A 14,650-nucleotide genomic window follows, 5' to 3' on the forward strand; every position below is an offset into this window, starting at 1 on the left:
CTGCCTTTATCAGTGAACTTAAAGAAGCTAAAAACATGTATAAGAAAGTTAATAAGAGCAACCCAAAGCCTCAATATGATATAAATCTCGTTGTAATTTCAACAGCCACCAACACCACCTGCCCACGCTGTTTTGTCTCTGTTTGAATATCGTGTTAAGACAACAACATTCAATGATGATGTTGGTAACATTCGATAATAATCATCACTAAAGTTTCATTTACAAGGAAAAGTCATATAATTAAATGTTTGTAAGTTACTTTGTATTTTAATATGATTCACATCAGATGGAAATAACCTTTGTTTGATGAAGAAACTTTAGGAAGCATTCCATGTAGTCACACAATTTTAAACACTTGAGATAGGTTACTAAAATTGCCAGAACTGGTAAACCAAACTCGAAAAGGTTTTGTAATGTGACTCCTAGTAGGTTTGGTATCTTTCATATGAAAAAAAAAACCCCGTTACCTTGACACCGAGGGGTTACTCCAAGCCAGACTGCACTATACGTATGTCGGATATTTTTCAAGGAACACGCTCTCCATGATTGACTAGTTGTTCTGTAGCCTTCTTCGCAATAATAATTGATTATTTCTTTTGGTGCGTATGTGCGATTTTCAGCAGTTGATCGTCCATGTTCTATTTCTTCCAGTAAAGGAGGGCATCTAGGAACATCTGGGGAGACATTGAAGATGGACACCATAGGTCAGCATGTTATTCTTATGAATCCTACGGAGAGCCAAACGTTCCATAAATGTCGAAAAAGAAAGTGAAGTTAATATATATATATATGTCTAATTCGATATCAACATGTTACAATTCCATACGAACATGTCGAAACAAAATGCCAATGTGTCATTACGTCTATCAACATGTCAAATGCAACATCAGCATGTCGAAAACTTGTAACAGCATGCCACTACTACATTGGTCATGTCAACATTGCTTGCTAGATACAATATTGACGTAATGCTATAATTTTGGCACATCGGCGCGCGCCATCGTTTCGTTAATGCCCAAAACTGTATATGTATGTCGAGATTTATATGAGAATGTCCAAAACTTGTGTCAGCATGTTGAGAGTAGGAAATAAAATATTGAAGCCACAGGGATCACGTTGATGCCTTAGTGCAATTTTTGGGCGCTTTTTTTTGGATACCGCAATGTCCAATAGGGCCAACGCCTCTAAAAGAAATATCCAGCTTTTTGTTAACAAAATCAAATCATGTGTGGGCCATGGGCCCTTTGTGGCTGTTGCCTGGGACCCGGTACAGAAAAAAGTCGTATATGGTACTCTTTTGGCTTCTCCAATGTATAAAGGGTCCAATGCAACTACAGGAATTATCCTTGTGTCTATGCACATGATTAATCACGTTTGGGCCATGGGCCCTTGAAGTCGTCTGGGTCATGGCAGAGGATAAATTTGTAGTAAATCGACCTGTGACGTCATTATGATGGCTCGCGTCTTGCAGTGATGTGAGCCTTGTTTATTGCACTGCACTGCACTTGGCCCGCGTTTACTTTCACCCGGTCTGCATCGATACGCTACAGAGGGTTTGATGGGCAGGTTATGTCCGTTTATGACCAGGATTCAAGGTTATGTGTTGCTGCCGTGCCACACTATGTGCTTGTATGTAGTCTGAAAGTGCCTTCAATTAAAATAGGGGGCTCAAATGTTGATTTAATCTTGTGAAAGATGCAAGGCAAAAGCGCTGGATAGAACTCAAAGTAAGATACTTTTAGAAACCATAGCAATGATAGTAATTGTACCTTGTGACGGGCCCTGCAGGAGGGCCTATCAAAATGGTATTAATCATGAGAAAAGAGACAAGGATAATTCATCTTGCGGTACACCAGTTAGACATTGGGGTGTCCCAAAATACTAATTACAGCAACTTTATGATGTACCGGGCCCATGCAGGCAGCAACCAAAAAAGGCCTGTGGCCCACACATGATTCATTTATGTGAAATGAGAGCAGGATGATTCTTAAAGTGGCATTGGACCCTTTGGACATTGGGGTATCCAAAAATACCAATTACAACAACTTTATGATGTACCAGGACCCAGACAGCAGCCAGAAAGGGCCAGTGGCCCACACATCATTGAATCATGTGAAAAGAGAGCATGATGATTTCTTTTTATTGGCGCTGTACCCTATGGGTATTGGGTATTAAAAAAAGAAAAACCCTATGACTACAAATTTATCCTCTTCCATAGCCCATACAACCTCAAGGGCCCAAAGCCCACACGTGATTTAATCGTGTGCAAAGAAACAAGGATAATTCCTGTAGTTGCACTGAACTCTTTTTACAATCTAGAAACCAAAAAATACCATCGACGACTTTTATCTGTACCGGGTCCCAGGCAACAGCCATAAGGGGCCCATGGCCCACACGTACATGATTTGATTATGTTAACAAAAAGCAGGATAATTCTTTTAGAGGTGTTGGCCCTATTGGACATTGCGGTATCCAAAAGTACCAACGACTTCTTTTTTGAACTGTAACAGGGCCCATGCAGCAACCTCAAAGGCCCAATTGCCCACACAGTAATTAATCATGTGAAAATAGACAAAGGGCCCAAAAAATGCATTAAGGCATCAACGTGATCCATGTGGCTTGAATATATTATTTCCTTCTCTCAACATGCTGACACAAGTTTTGGACATTCTCATATAAATCTATATATATATATATATATATATATATATATATATATATATATATATATATATATATATATATATATATATATATATATATATATATATATATTTATATATATATATATATATATATATAAATATATATATAAATATATATATATATATATATATATATATATATATATATATATATATATATATATATATATATATATATATATATATATATATATATATATATATATATTATTATTATTATTTTTTGATACTGGGTTACTAAAGTTTGACATGCATGTTCAAAAATGAATTACACAAAGGTATCTATTTGAGTGCTGATTCTGGTTCTCCGGTGAATGTCGAACACAATTAGTCATGTTAAAAGATAATACAGTATTGAGAAAGGTGTATTTGAGGCAAATAAAAAGGACAAGTGATGATGTTAACGTATGTGACTCGGTGTCCTACAGTTATCTATAAACATAGCCCCTTCTCCATTAAAGTGAAGGGGAATATATATGAGCAATGTCAAATGATATCTTATGACACAAAAAAAATTGAAGTTCTTATCATATTCCATTGTAAGTTAATGAGGCTGATCATTTAGGACACCATAACATACGTTAACAACACAACAGGAATTTGGAGTTATAGAACTTAGCCACTGGCTCAATGTCAAATTTCATCAACTAGTTAGATAGAGTACCTTAGAACTACATGGAATGAAGTGTTTCCTAGCATGGAAGTTCTCAGTCTTCTCAATAATTTACATTCAATGTGCATATTGTTAACGTATGTTATGAAGACACCAAAAAATGAGACACCATCACATACGTTAACAGATGTTCTAAAACCATGTTTTAGACTCATTGGATGATGGAAATAGTTTAATTCTATTTCAAACATGGTGAAATATTAAGTGAGTTGAATATTCTGTGAGAATTCCTGACATGGGCCTAAAATAGATTTTCACAGTTAACGTATGTTATGCAGGCTAGAAATGAGGACACCACACACAAATTGTGACTGATACAGAGGAATTGAGCTGCTAGCAGTGAAAGAATTATTTACTATCAGTGTATGTGGGGTGTTGATCAGTTACAAATGTTTTGATATTCAAAACTATCAGTTGATAGTGAAATAATGCCCATTTAACGTACGTTATGTTGATTACACCGAACAATTTGTACAGTTTAACAACCAATTACAAGTTTTTTCACATGTATTTTTGAATGAATTTGTCCTCTGAGATGCCATTAGACCTATTCTCAGCATGAGTAGTGAGTTTCAGGGACTTGCAATCCCTAGTACACTACTGTGCAGTGTGTGATTAGGTTATAACCATGAAAAGTTGCCACCAGTTAACGTATGTGATGCAGGAGGACACCAAAAATATGTGTACGTTAACAAAGATGAAGATCTTTATTTTTCAGCAGTTGATGAGCATGGGTGACTGACATTTGCAAGTGTAATTGAAGCTCTGCTTTCACTTGAATAGAAAATGCAAAGTCAAGGCATAATAACATGGGAAAAACTAAGAAAAGTGCATCTCAATTACATCCATTTTCATAATGTCACATTTTGGTGTCCAAAATTAGGCCAATTTTTGCAGTAAAACCCTCATAATTTCGCATCCACCCAATGTATGGTTGAATAACTATCAAATGATATCTGATGGTTTATTGACACAACCATTGAAAAGGGAAATACAAGCAAAGGGGTATGATGAATGGAAATTTCAGCAAAATGAAAAAAGGGACATAAAATCTCTCCAGTATCAAATATATGCTTATATATATATATATATATATATATGCTTATATATATATATATATATACATACATATATATTGACTTACAAATATACATATACATATATATATATATATATATATATATATATATAAACATATATACATACATACATATCTATAGATATAGATATATTTGTGACTGCATGTACATTCATGTAGTCACTTATATGAATCACAAAGAGAAAATGGAGTACTAAACTAATAATACAGCACACGTCTATATTACTTTCTTATCTTTTTGCTGAATAATATATAGTGCTCACATCCATACCATTTTGTTCTTTATAGCCTAATTTCTTAAACTGGAACTTCGAAGGCGAAGAATAAAACTTTACCACTGTATAGACCTAGGAACCTGTGTAACTTTTAGTTCTGCAGAACTTAATCAATTAAGTTTATCTCTACCCTCCTTGTAGATGATACAGCTGCTGTGTTAGATACTGTACGATCTTGAAATGCAAAAATACCAATGAAAATAATCATGCCCATTCTGACGTCCCACAGGTTCCCTTCGTTCAGGATATCCAGGGATATTGAAATGAGTTTCTCCACATTTTTTTCTGGGCAGGAATCAGTTCGTCTATTCTATACTCACATAACAAGCTGGGGCACTCGAAACATAGGACGTTCGATTATAAGTCGTTGCAACCGACCCCTCTCGTCAGACCTAGTTGTATTACAATACCATTGTGAGGAACATCATAACATGACTAATGTTAGTTGAAGGACAAATCAATTCACTTGGCAACTAATCAGAGAAAGATGACGTAAAAGACAATCCATCATCGTAGACATAGATTATGTTGTAGGGGTTTTCGGTCAAATTCATATTTTGATTAACATTACCACGGCAGATAGGAATTGAAGCGTTCCATCCACTTCTTGTGCATTCAATCGATGGATAGAAGAAACCTTCTGATGTGGACGAGCTTCCTAAGATGTAACCTTCCTCACACGAGAAGGTATGCCTACTTCCGTATGTCCACAATCCCTCACGTCGACGGCCATTTATCCTTTGCCGAATCAAGTGATCTCGCTCCTCTACCTCCTCGCATATTGGCATAGCTGTAGGGAAAGATTTTGCTCCAAGTTATAAACGTACATTGTAACAATACTACAAGTATAGGAACATTAAAAAATACTAATCACTCAGTTAACAAACCACCTGCGATGAATTAGTACGACACACTGGATGTACGTACCACGACACACTGGACTGTCAGCAGACCAGGTACCGTCACTTTGACACGTTAACCGTCTCTCGCCATGCAAGCGATATCCTCGTTCCGTACACGCATAGTGGGCAACCACACCGGCTTCTCCAGTTCTATACATAATTTCACCTCTTGGAAATGGGGGGAGGAGATCACAGTCTTCAGCTACAGAAAGAAGTAAAAAACAATCAATTAACCCTGATATCCATATTATCTATCATTTTTGGGCATGAGTTGGCCACATCAGCCAGTAGGCTACTCTTTTTGTCCGATGTCGCCAGCCTATATGATTACAGGCAAACTACTGCACACGACCAAGCGGTTTCATAAAGTAATAAATTCCAAAAAGTAAAGTGACTATCGCCGGCTCATTACTCTGGAGCAACTTACCTTCTGGTATTCGTGACAGTTCCTTCATTGACGCATTTCGAACATCTTTAAAAAGCCATTTTAACAAGAATAACTTTAAATTTATTTATGAATGACATAAAGATGGAAATGTCGTGAAAATGTGTTTATTTTGTACCAACATCACCATACCAGCAAGAACCAAATTTTACGTTAAGCCCTGCCCTTTCATTAATATTCATTCACAGTTCATCTACCTACTAAGTTTGACATTGATTCAACTTGTGGTCGTTGAGATATCATGTTTACAAGCTATTTTGACAATTTCTTATCAAGCCTCACACATCAAAAACATTAATGAGGTAAAAATTGTTGTTACAAAGAACATATCTATGTAGTTACATCACCATACGAAGTATAAACTAAATCAGACACACAGTTGCAGAGATATTGACATTTTAAGAATTTTATGGTAAGCCCTTACCACTCATTCATATTCATGACATGGGAACCAAAGACAAAATAGGGCACACCCACTAATCTACCCACCACGTATGACATCATTATGCAAAAACAAAAACAATAGGGAACATCTACTGACCATGACCAAATAACCAAGTATAACATCAATCACATATTTGCCTTCTTTAGATACCGTGTTATTCAGCTAGAGAGTGACATATACCCACACACGCAAACATACACAAACGCCAACTTAACTGCATAAGTTCCGATGGGTGCCAAAGCATCGGAACCAAAGTGAATAGACAAACCTTTTTTTCAACCAGCTACGATTCGTGTACCTACTAAAGTGGAAACATAAAGTTCATTGAAGCTTTTTTTTTGGAGTAACCGTGTTTCCAAAGTTTATTGACGCCAGATGACCGTTCACATCTTCAAAAACAATACTTTACTACTCCAAAAAATAGTTTCCATAAAAATATCCTCTACTAAATAAGCTGGTTTGCAAGTTACATCTAGAGTTCCTTAAAGCATTTCTTACCAAGTAACGGTGCTAACAAGTTTTCACATTTTGGCCTCTGTTAACTTCACATGACCTTTGACATTTATGATAAACAATTGGTAACTTGTGTTCACTAACGTTGATCCACACACATGTAGCGGGTCATCAGTCTCAAATCGTGGGGAATCGACATATACCGATTTAAATCGACATATACCAATTTCCTTCGACCAGTTTCTAGCAGCTTAAATTGACTTCTACCAATTAAATTGACATACCATCAATTTAAACTGGTAGATGTCGATTAAATTGACTTGTACCAGCTTAATTCGACATATCATCGTTTTAAATCAACATATACCAATCATTGATATGTAAAATATTTCGGTACACGTCAATTTAAAACGACATCTACCAGTATAAGTCGATGATACGTAGAACTAAATCGGTATATGTCAAATTACCTGGCCTTATACCAGTTTCTATCAGCTTAAATTGATGATATGTCATATAAATCGGTATTATGTCAATTTAAATCGACATTTTCTTGTTTAAATCGATGATATGTCGAATTAAATCGGTATATGATATGTCGATTTAAATAGGTAAAAGTCAATTTATGGCATGCATGCATGGGTATTGTTTTTATTGTACTTCCCACTCAACAGAGGGCTCCTCTGGAAAGCAGTGCTTATGCACTGAGTAGGACTACCCTCATTAAAGATGACAATAATAATGTAAAAAATATATTAACAAAACAGTACTTACGGACACATTCGATTGCTGGTTCCCAACTGTCTCCAACACATGTCAATCTGGCTGATTCTGGTCGCATCCGGAATGACGGATCACATGTTCCTCTCATTTTGTAACCACGTCTGTAAGTATGGGTGGGATCGCTGTTGCGAGATAATATCTCTCCATTTGGTAGATCTTTTGGTTGTGTGCACTGAGTGTGAGCTGATTGAGAAAAGACGAGAAATAGAAGTGTAGTTATGAACAATTGAAAGTCTGTACTCTCCGAACAAGTCAGGATCGGATAGGCTGGAAATATCCAAGTGATTAACCTTCCAGCACTTAAAGTGCAGTTAAAGTACTTAAAGTGTAGTGCCTTTATACTTGTACGTGCATGGTACTATTATATTGTGAAATGCATCGTTGGAAAAAAAACACATTGAGGATAATTTCTAACTTTTAACGATAAAAATACACGATGTACTTGCTGGGATTCAGGGAGGAAGCAGAGGCGAGGATACAATCTATCGGAAGGGGGATGTTGGAATGCAGGAAAAAAGCAGCGAGGGATGAGGGTTCAATCTAGGGAGGGGGTCACAAACGTCGAGGGGTGCGACATGTGACTTTGATTTGAAGCCAAATTGAAGCGAAAGGCCACAAATTAAGCTTCATCAAACCTTTCCGACGGAGTGAATCCTCTGTACCACAAATTCCAGTATGCCTATTTGAATTTTTGTCAACACGAGGAAGCTTTTAAAATGAACCTTTTCCATAATTATTTAACAACAATGTTATTGCATTTTCGAGCAAATAATGCACTCTTTAATTGCAGAAAAGTGGAAAATGTGTATTTTTCATCAAAGGGGCATTTCTCGTTTACGAAAGGGGTCTCTTGTGAGGCCTTTAGACAAACAGGGGGAGCACGTGCCACTTCGGGCCCTCGGGAGCGTCGCCCGTGGGAAGCAGCATAGTACTTTTGGCTATGCAATTATAAACAGAAAATGTTGTATGTCTAATCAGGTAAACCAGATTCTGGATAAAATAAGGGTCTGGGTTTACTGTGCGAGGTAGTCTCTAACACGAGCCGGTCCTCTAACATTTATAAATCATCTGTTTTGCCCCCAATGCAGCATGCTGAATGATACATGTGTCCTATAAGACAACTGAACGACTCAAGGAGGGGCAAACTGCTTTGAGGGTATCATAGCATGCTTTTCGATATGTTCACATGAGTGGCCATTGTGGGACTTTGTAGCATATTTGGGGGCAATGCAGAACCGTGGAAGTGGCATAATAAGGGCATCGTGTGTTAGAGCAACTTTACCTGGTTTTGATTTGAGCCATAAGAGGATATTGCAGAGGAATATATACATGTTAGAAACCTAACCGATCCAATTTTAATTATCATATCTTGAGAACGCCATCTAAAAATTGGATGCAACTATCACCAGGATGCTGGGAATATGTTCCCCTCTTTCATGGACGTCTTTTAACATTTGCAATATTTTATATGCACTCTCTCTCTCTGATACCTTGGAGTACCTTTGACTAGAAGGATCTTTAAAGTTCATTACATGCCAAATATTCACATTTGATGATCGGTATGACTTTCACACTCCCGTCATAAACTTGTGCAGAAATATTTCGAAGTAACATGCGTACCGATAATATTCTTATCGGGATTTACTAAACACTGTATAAACTGTGTAATGTTAAGGTCCATATTTAGTTCCCACCACCCCCCCCCCCTTCCCCACATCGATGACATTACATGGTCCACTGAAGGTAAGGATACTCCCGGGATTGATTTATTGAAAATCCGATAAAAAGTTCGTATGCAGGTTCCCTTATCATCGTATCAACTACTGCACCGACAAGATCAGAAATGGTCCGGTTGTTCAAGTTGAATGTACATTATTGTGTGAGTACGTATGACATAAAAGCATGTTGATCGCCAAGATACGGTTCCGAAAGTTTGGTGAAGGTTTTTGTTTTATTTATAACGTAGGAATTATTCATTTACGGAAGAATGCAATATTCTGAAAGGTAAATTGTATTTTTGATGAAGCCTTGAGTTGACAGCTATTCAAGTATTCTAAATGTATCACAAATTCGCAAAAACCCAAAGATAAAAAAGGGAACAAAAAGGAAAAGTACAGCTTGAAAGAACGCCTGCTATTACGACGTCACGTATTATAATTGCCTGGTTTGAGGAGATGTGTATCTGGGACAGACACCTTGAAACAATACCTCAAGTGAGGGTTTTCAGTATCGATGTGATATTATAATAATACCTCAAGTTAGTAACTAGGTGTTAAAACGAGGGTTTGCAGTATCGATGTGATGTTATTACAATAAATCAAGTTAGCAACTAGGTGTTAAGATGAGGGTTTCCTGTATCGACGTGATTTTATTACAATACCCCAGGTTAGCAACTATGTGTTAAGATGAAGGTTTCCAGTGTCGATTTGATATTAGTACAATACTTCAAGTTAGCAACTAGGTGTTAATATGAGGGTTTCCAGTGTAGATGTAATATTATAATAATACCTCAAATTAGTAACTAGGTGCTAAAACGAGGGTTTGCAGTATCGATGTGATGTTATTACAATAAATCAAGTTAGCAACTAGCCGTTAAGATGAGGGTTTCCTGTATCGACGTGATTTTATTACAATACCCCAGGTTAGCAACTATGTGTTAAGATGAGGGTTTCCAGTGTCGATTTGATATTAGTACAATACTTCAAGTTAGCAACTAGGTGTTAAGATGAGGGTTCCCAGTATCAATGTTATGTTCGTACAATACATCAAGTTAGCAACTAGGTGTTAAGATTTGGTTTCCAGTATCAATGTAATGTTAGTACAATACCTCAAGTTAGCAACTAGGTGTTAAGATGAGGGTTCCCAGTATCAATGTTATGTTAGTACAATACCTCAAGTTAGCAACTAGGTGTTAAGATGAGGGTTCTCAGTATCAATGTTATGTTAGTACAATACCTCAAGTTAGTAACTAGGTGTTAAGATGTGGGTTTCCAGTATCAATGTGATATTGTTACAATACATCAAGTTTGCAACTATGTGCTAAGATGAGGGTTTCCAGTATCAATGTGATATTATAACAATACATCAAGTTAACAACTAGGTGTTAAGATGAGGGTTTCCAGTATCAATGTTTCTAGTATCAATGTTACCAGTATCAATGTGTCCAGTATCAATGTTTCCAGTATTAATGTTTCCAGTATCAATGTTTCCAGTGTTGATGTTTCCAGTATTAATGTTTCCAGTATCAATGTTTCCAGTGTTGATGTTTCCAGTATCAATGTTTCTAGTATCAATGTTTCGAGCATCAATGTTTCCAGTTTTAATGTTCCAGCATCAATGTGTCCAGTATTAATGTGAATTTATTACATGTTCCCTTTTTGGGTCACGTTGTTTGCAACCGGAATATTCCCGTATAAGATATTTCTCAATCTTTTCTTTTGATTTCAATTATGAGGTAAAAATAGTTTTTATTAACAAAACAAAATAAAGCAACAATTGAGGAATTTTGAACGAATGAAACAATAAGTATACTGTTAGGAGTAGGAAGTCATTCTTATAGTTTGTACCTACCATGTTGCATAAGACAGCTGAATGCAACCAACACCAGTATGATCCACCCCTTGGGCGTAGTTCCCGACATGAGATATAACTGTCGAAAAACACGAAGTAGAAATACACGTTTTTTTTTTAAATTATCTGCTTGCATGGTAATATTGATAATTCATCACATACTCCACGAGGCTTATTTTTAACTTTAAGCACTAGATCATGATATCATCAACGTGATTTTAAACTACAGAAAATATAAGTACGAGGGGTTGTTAATTGCCGTTATGAGTCGAGTTCACTGTAATTTCGGTGAACTTTGGAGGCTTGGGAAGCCGTAACGACATTACACAGAGATAGAGATGATGGTTACAAAAGCCGTACTTAATGTCTCTGGCATCAGCATTGCCACGAATAAAATGTTCTGAAATGGTAACGTATAAATTTAATGTTAATATTGCATAGCTCAAGAATAGAATGAGTGCTGGAAATGTTTCTATGTAGCTATTCTGGTTTTCAAGATATCATCCGATGCTACTAAAATTGTTAGTGGGTGGGCCGTTTCGAAAAGGGACCATCGTGAAACTATGTAAGCTTAGCGAAGCCAATAAATTTTTGGCAAAACTGCCTCCCAGACTGCCGGAAGTGGCACTTCAAAGGCCTTGTAAGTTGCATCTAAACATTTTTATTTTGAGATCTCATATTTTAGAAATTTACACTCAAAAAATGAGATTAATTTAGAAAAATTTATTCAGTAAAATTACTTTCTAGAAAAATAGGACTTTAAGATACTTTATAAGCTCTGCTTTATTCATTGTTTTACACAGGTCGATGACGATATAACAACACGCCATTAGATGGTAGCCATAGCCTTTATATTCTGAGGGGAAGCCACGTGGAGAATTAAGGTGTTGATGAAATTATTAGGTTTGTGTTGTCATCATTTGTTTTACATTCCAAACTGGGCCCAACTGGAGAGAGGGGGGGGGGGGTGTGTAAATGAGTTGAATGGGTGGGCCATGTAGGGGACAGTGCCTCAATATTCTTAGTTACTTAGTTAAACCATCGTATATATATATGAATATATATATGTAGATACATATATATGTATATGTATATATATATATATATATAAATATATAAATATAAATATAAATATATATATATATATACATATACATATATATATATATATATATATATATATATATATATATATATATATATATATATATATATATATATATATATATATATATATATATATATATATCGAGTTGGTTAGCTTCATGATCAAGATCTAGATCATCTAAAGATCATTGCAGTACATTATTACTTCCATTGTATCATGCGATAAACCGGGGTTTCCGTTTTCCAATTTCTTGAAATTTCGTGATTGTTTTTCGGTTCTTTCGCTAAGGGTTTTTTGCAGGGGAATACCCATTTCTATTCGAATTCCTTTTTATTTGAAGAGTCTTTCGAGTTCGTTTCATGCGAAGCGGAAATAGTTAATGTACTGATAGGTGTCTGTAGAGCCTTTAAACGATCTGCTTACGGAAATGGCTGATGGATTCTGCAAGGTCACGGATCAAGTTTTCTGAACTATAACGCAAGGATTGGTCGAAATCGATAAAATTTATGATTAAAGCGATATCTGATTGTAAGTTTTTGAAGTCTGGTTTTTTACCTCCAAAAACTACTGACTCGGCGATCTTCATAGACCAACTTGTTTTTGTCTCTAACTTTACTGTCGGTATAGGCCTGTGCGATGGCAACTATACGCTACCATACTATATATTAGATTCTTCTTCTTTGTTTAATTTCTGTTTTGTTTATATATATATATATATATATATATATATATATATATATATATATATATATATATATATATATATATATATATATATATATATATATAAATGCCTAGATGATACCTTAGGTGGACACCAAATGGTAAAAAAAGCGACCTTAGGTCGACAGTGTACCTTAGGTCGACATTTCCGTGTCCACCTAAGGTTTTTACTACCATTTTAAGAAACTTTTTTATTGTCGCAAATAGCTTTATAATGTTCTCCGTCCTCTAAAACGTTCATTTAAAGGTTTGGTTAGGGTCGGTTCAGGATATTATTAGAGAAAACCAGAGAAATAAGATATGACTCATAATTGACAAATAAGGAGTAAGTTATAGAAAATATATTGGAATTTTCGGTCCCCCTGGGACCTTCGTCAGCAATACTTGGCAGTCGAATGAAAAGTACAAAATGTGACACAATGAAAGTATGACGCTAGATAAGTGTAAGGTGCAATGATGGAATTAAAACCAAATAAACCATGACTATACAAGAAGCAGATTAAGGAGCAAAGAACGGATTACATATATGCTTGTAGAACTGATAGTTGTTAAGGCCGGTGATGTGAGACTTAATACGAAAGATCCAATGATTTCTTTACGTTTACGTTCAGTAGTTGATTTGAAGTTCGAGGCAATTAAAATACGTTTTAGGTTTTTTTCGAGAATGACTATGAAGATTGAAATGTTCGGAGACTGGGAATCCTGCAAAATAATCACGAATAGATTTTTTGTGATTATTAAAACGTAAGCGGAATCGGGAGCCTGTTTCACCTACATAATTGCCCTCTTTGCAAAGTACACAATAGAAAATGTAAATAACATTAATAGAATCACAAGAGAGGGAAGGGGGTCTTAGACTAAAGTCGTTATATTATATATATATATATATATATATATATATATATATATATATATATATATATATATATATATATATATATATATATATATATATATATATGTATATGTATATATATATGTATATGTATATATATATATATATATATATATATATATATATATATATATATAATATAAAAGATAAACAAGCGAATATTTTTAACAACGACATACTGCTACATTTCGGAGTGGTCACCACTCCATCGTCAGGCAATTGTACAAGATCAATTAAATACAAGGGCTAATATACATCCAAGGACGACAATAGTGATAAGCATGAGTGATTTTTAAACTAGGAATGATTAGAACAACCAGCAATTGTTTTAGTGAATATTATTAACTTAGAGATGAATAGAACAACCAGCAATAAAAAAGTAAATAGGGTTTAGAATAGCTCCAACCCGTAGCTCGCTACATTTCTATTGAGGTCAGCTTTTAAGTCTTTTATTAGGAGACTCTCTTTAATCTTCCTCCTGAACCACTGGGGTTCATTACCAATAGTTGCACAATGGTCAACAAAAGTAGGCAGATGATGTTTATGCGCAGTACAATGAAGGTTAGTAGCGCCT

General features: G+C 35.5%; 1 protein-coding gene across 3 annotated transcripts in view; it reads right to left on the bottom strand.

Moving 5' to 3' along the window:
* Positions 1-14,650, bottom strand: part of LOC139964114 (complement factor B-like) — a 62,596-nt gene that overhangs the window by 13,587 nt on the left and 34,359 nt on the right. Inside the window, exons 2-6 of one of the 3 annotated variants that reach the window (XM_071965470.1) lie at positions 11,351-11,429; positions 7,772-7,963; positions 5,680-5,856; positions 5,324-5,542; positions 468-674 (exon numbers count right to left, since the gene is read on the bottom strand). In XM_071965470.1, the coding sequence (XP_071821571.1) occupies positions 468-674; positions 5,324-5,542; positions 5,680-5,856; positions 7,772-7,963; positions 11,351-11,420 (865 nt within the window). In that variant the 5' untranslated portion in view covers positions 11,421-11,429. The remainder of the gene's footprint in view (positions 1-467; positions 675-5,323; positions 5,543-5,679; positions 5,857-7,771; positions 7,964-11,350; positions 11,430-14,650) is intronic. The other 2 variants (XM_071965471.1, XM_071965472.1) reach the window with 2 other exon arrangements.

The sequence above is a fragment of the Apostichopus japonicus genome, chromosome 22 (assembly GCF_037975245.1).
Source record: "Apostichopus japonicus isolate 1M-3 chromosome 22, ASM3797524v1, whole genome shotgun sequence".
NCBI classification, from domain to species: domain Eukaryota; kingdom Metazoa; phylum Echinodermata; class Holothuroidea; order Aspidochirotida; family Stichopodidae; genus Apostichopus; species Apostichopus japonicus.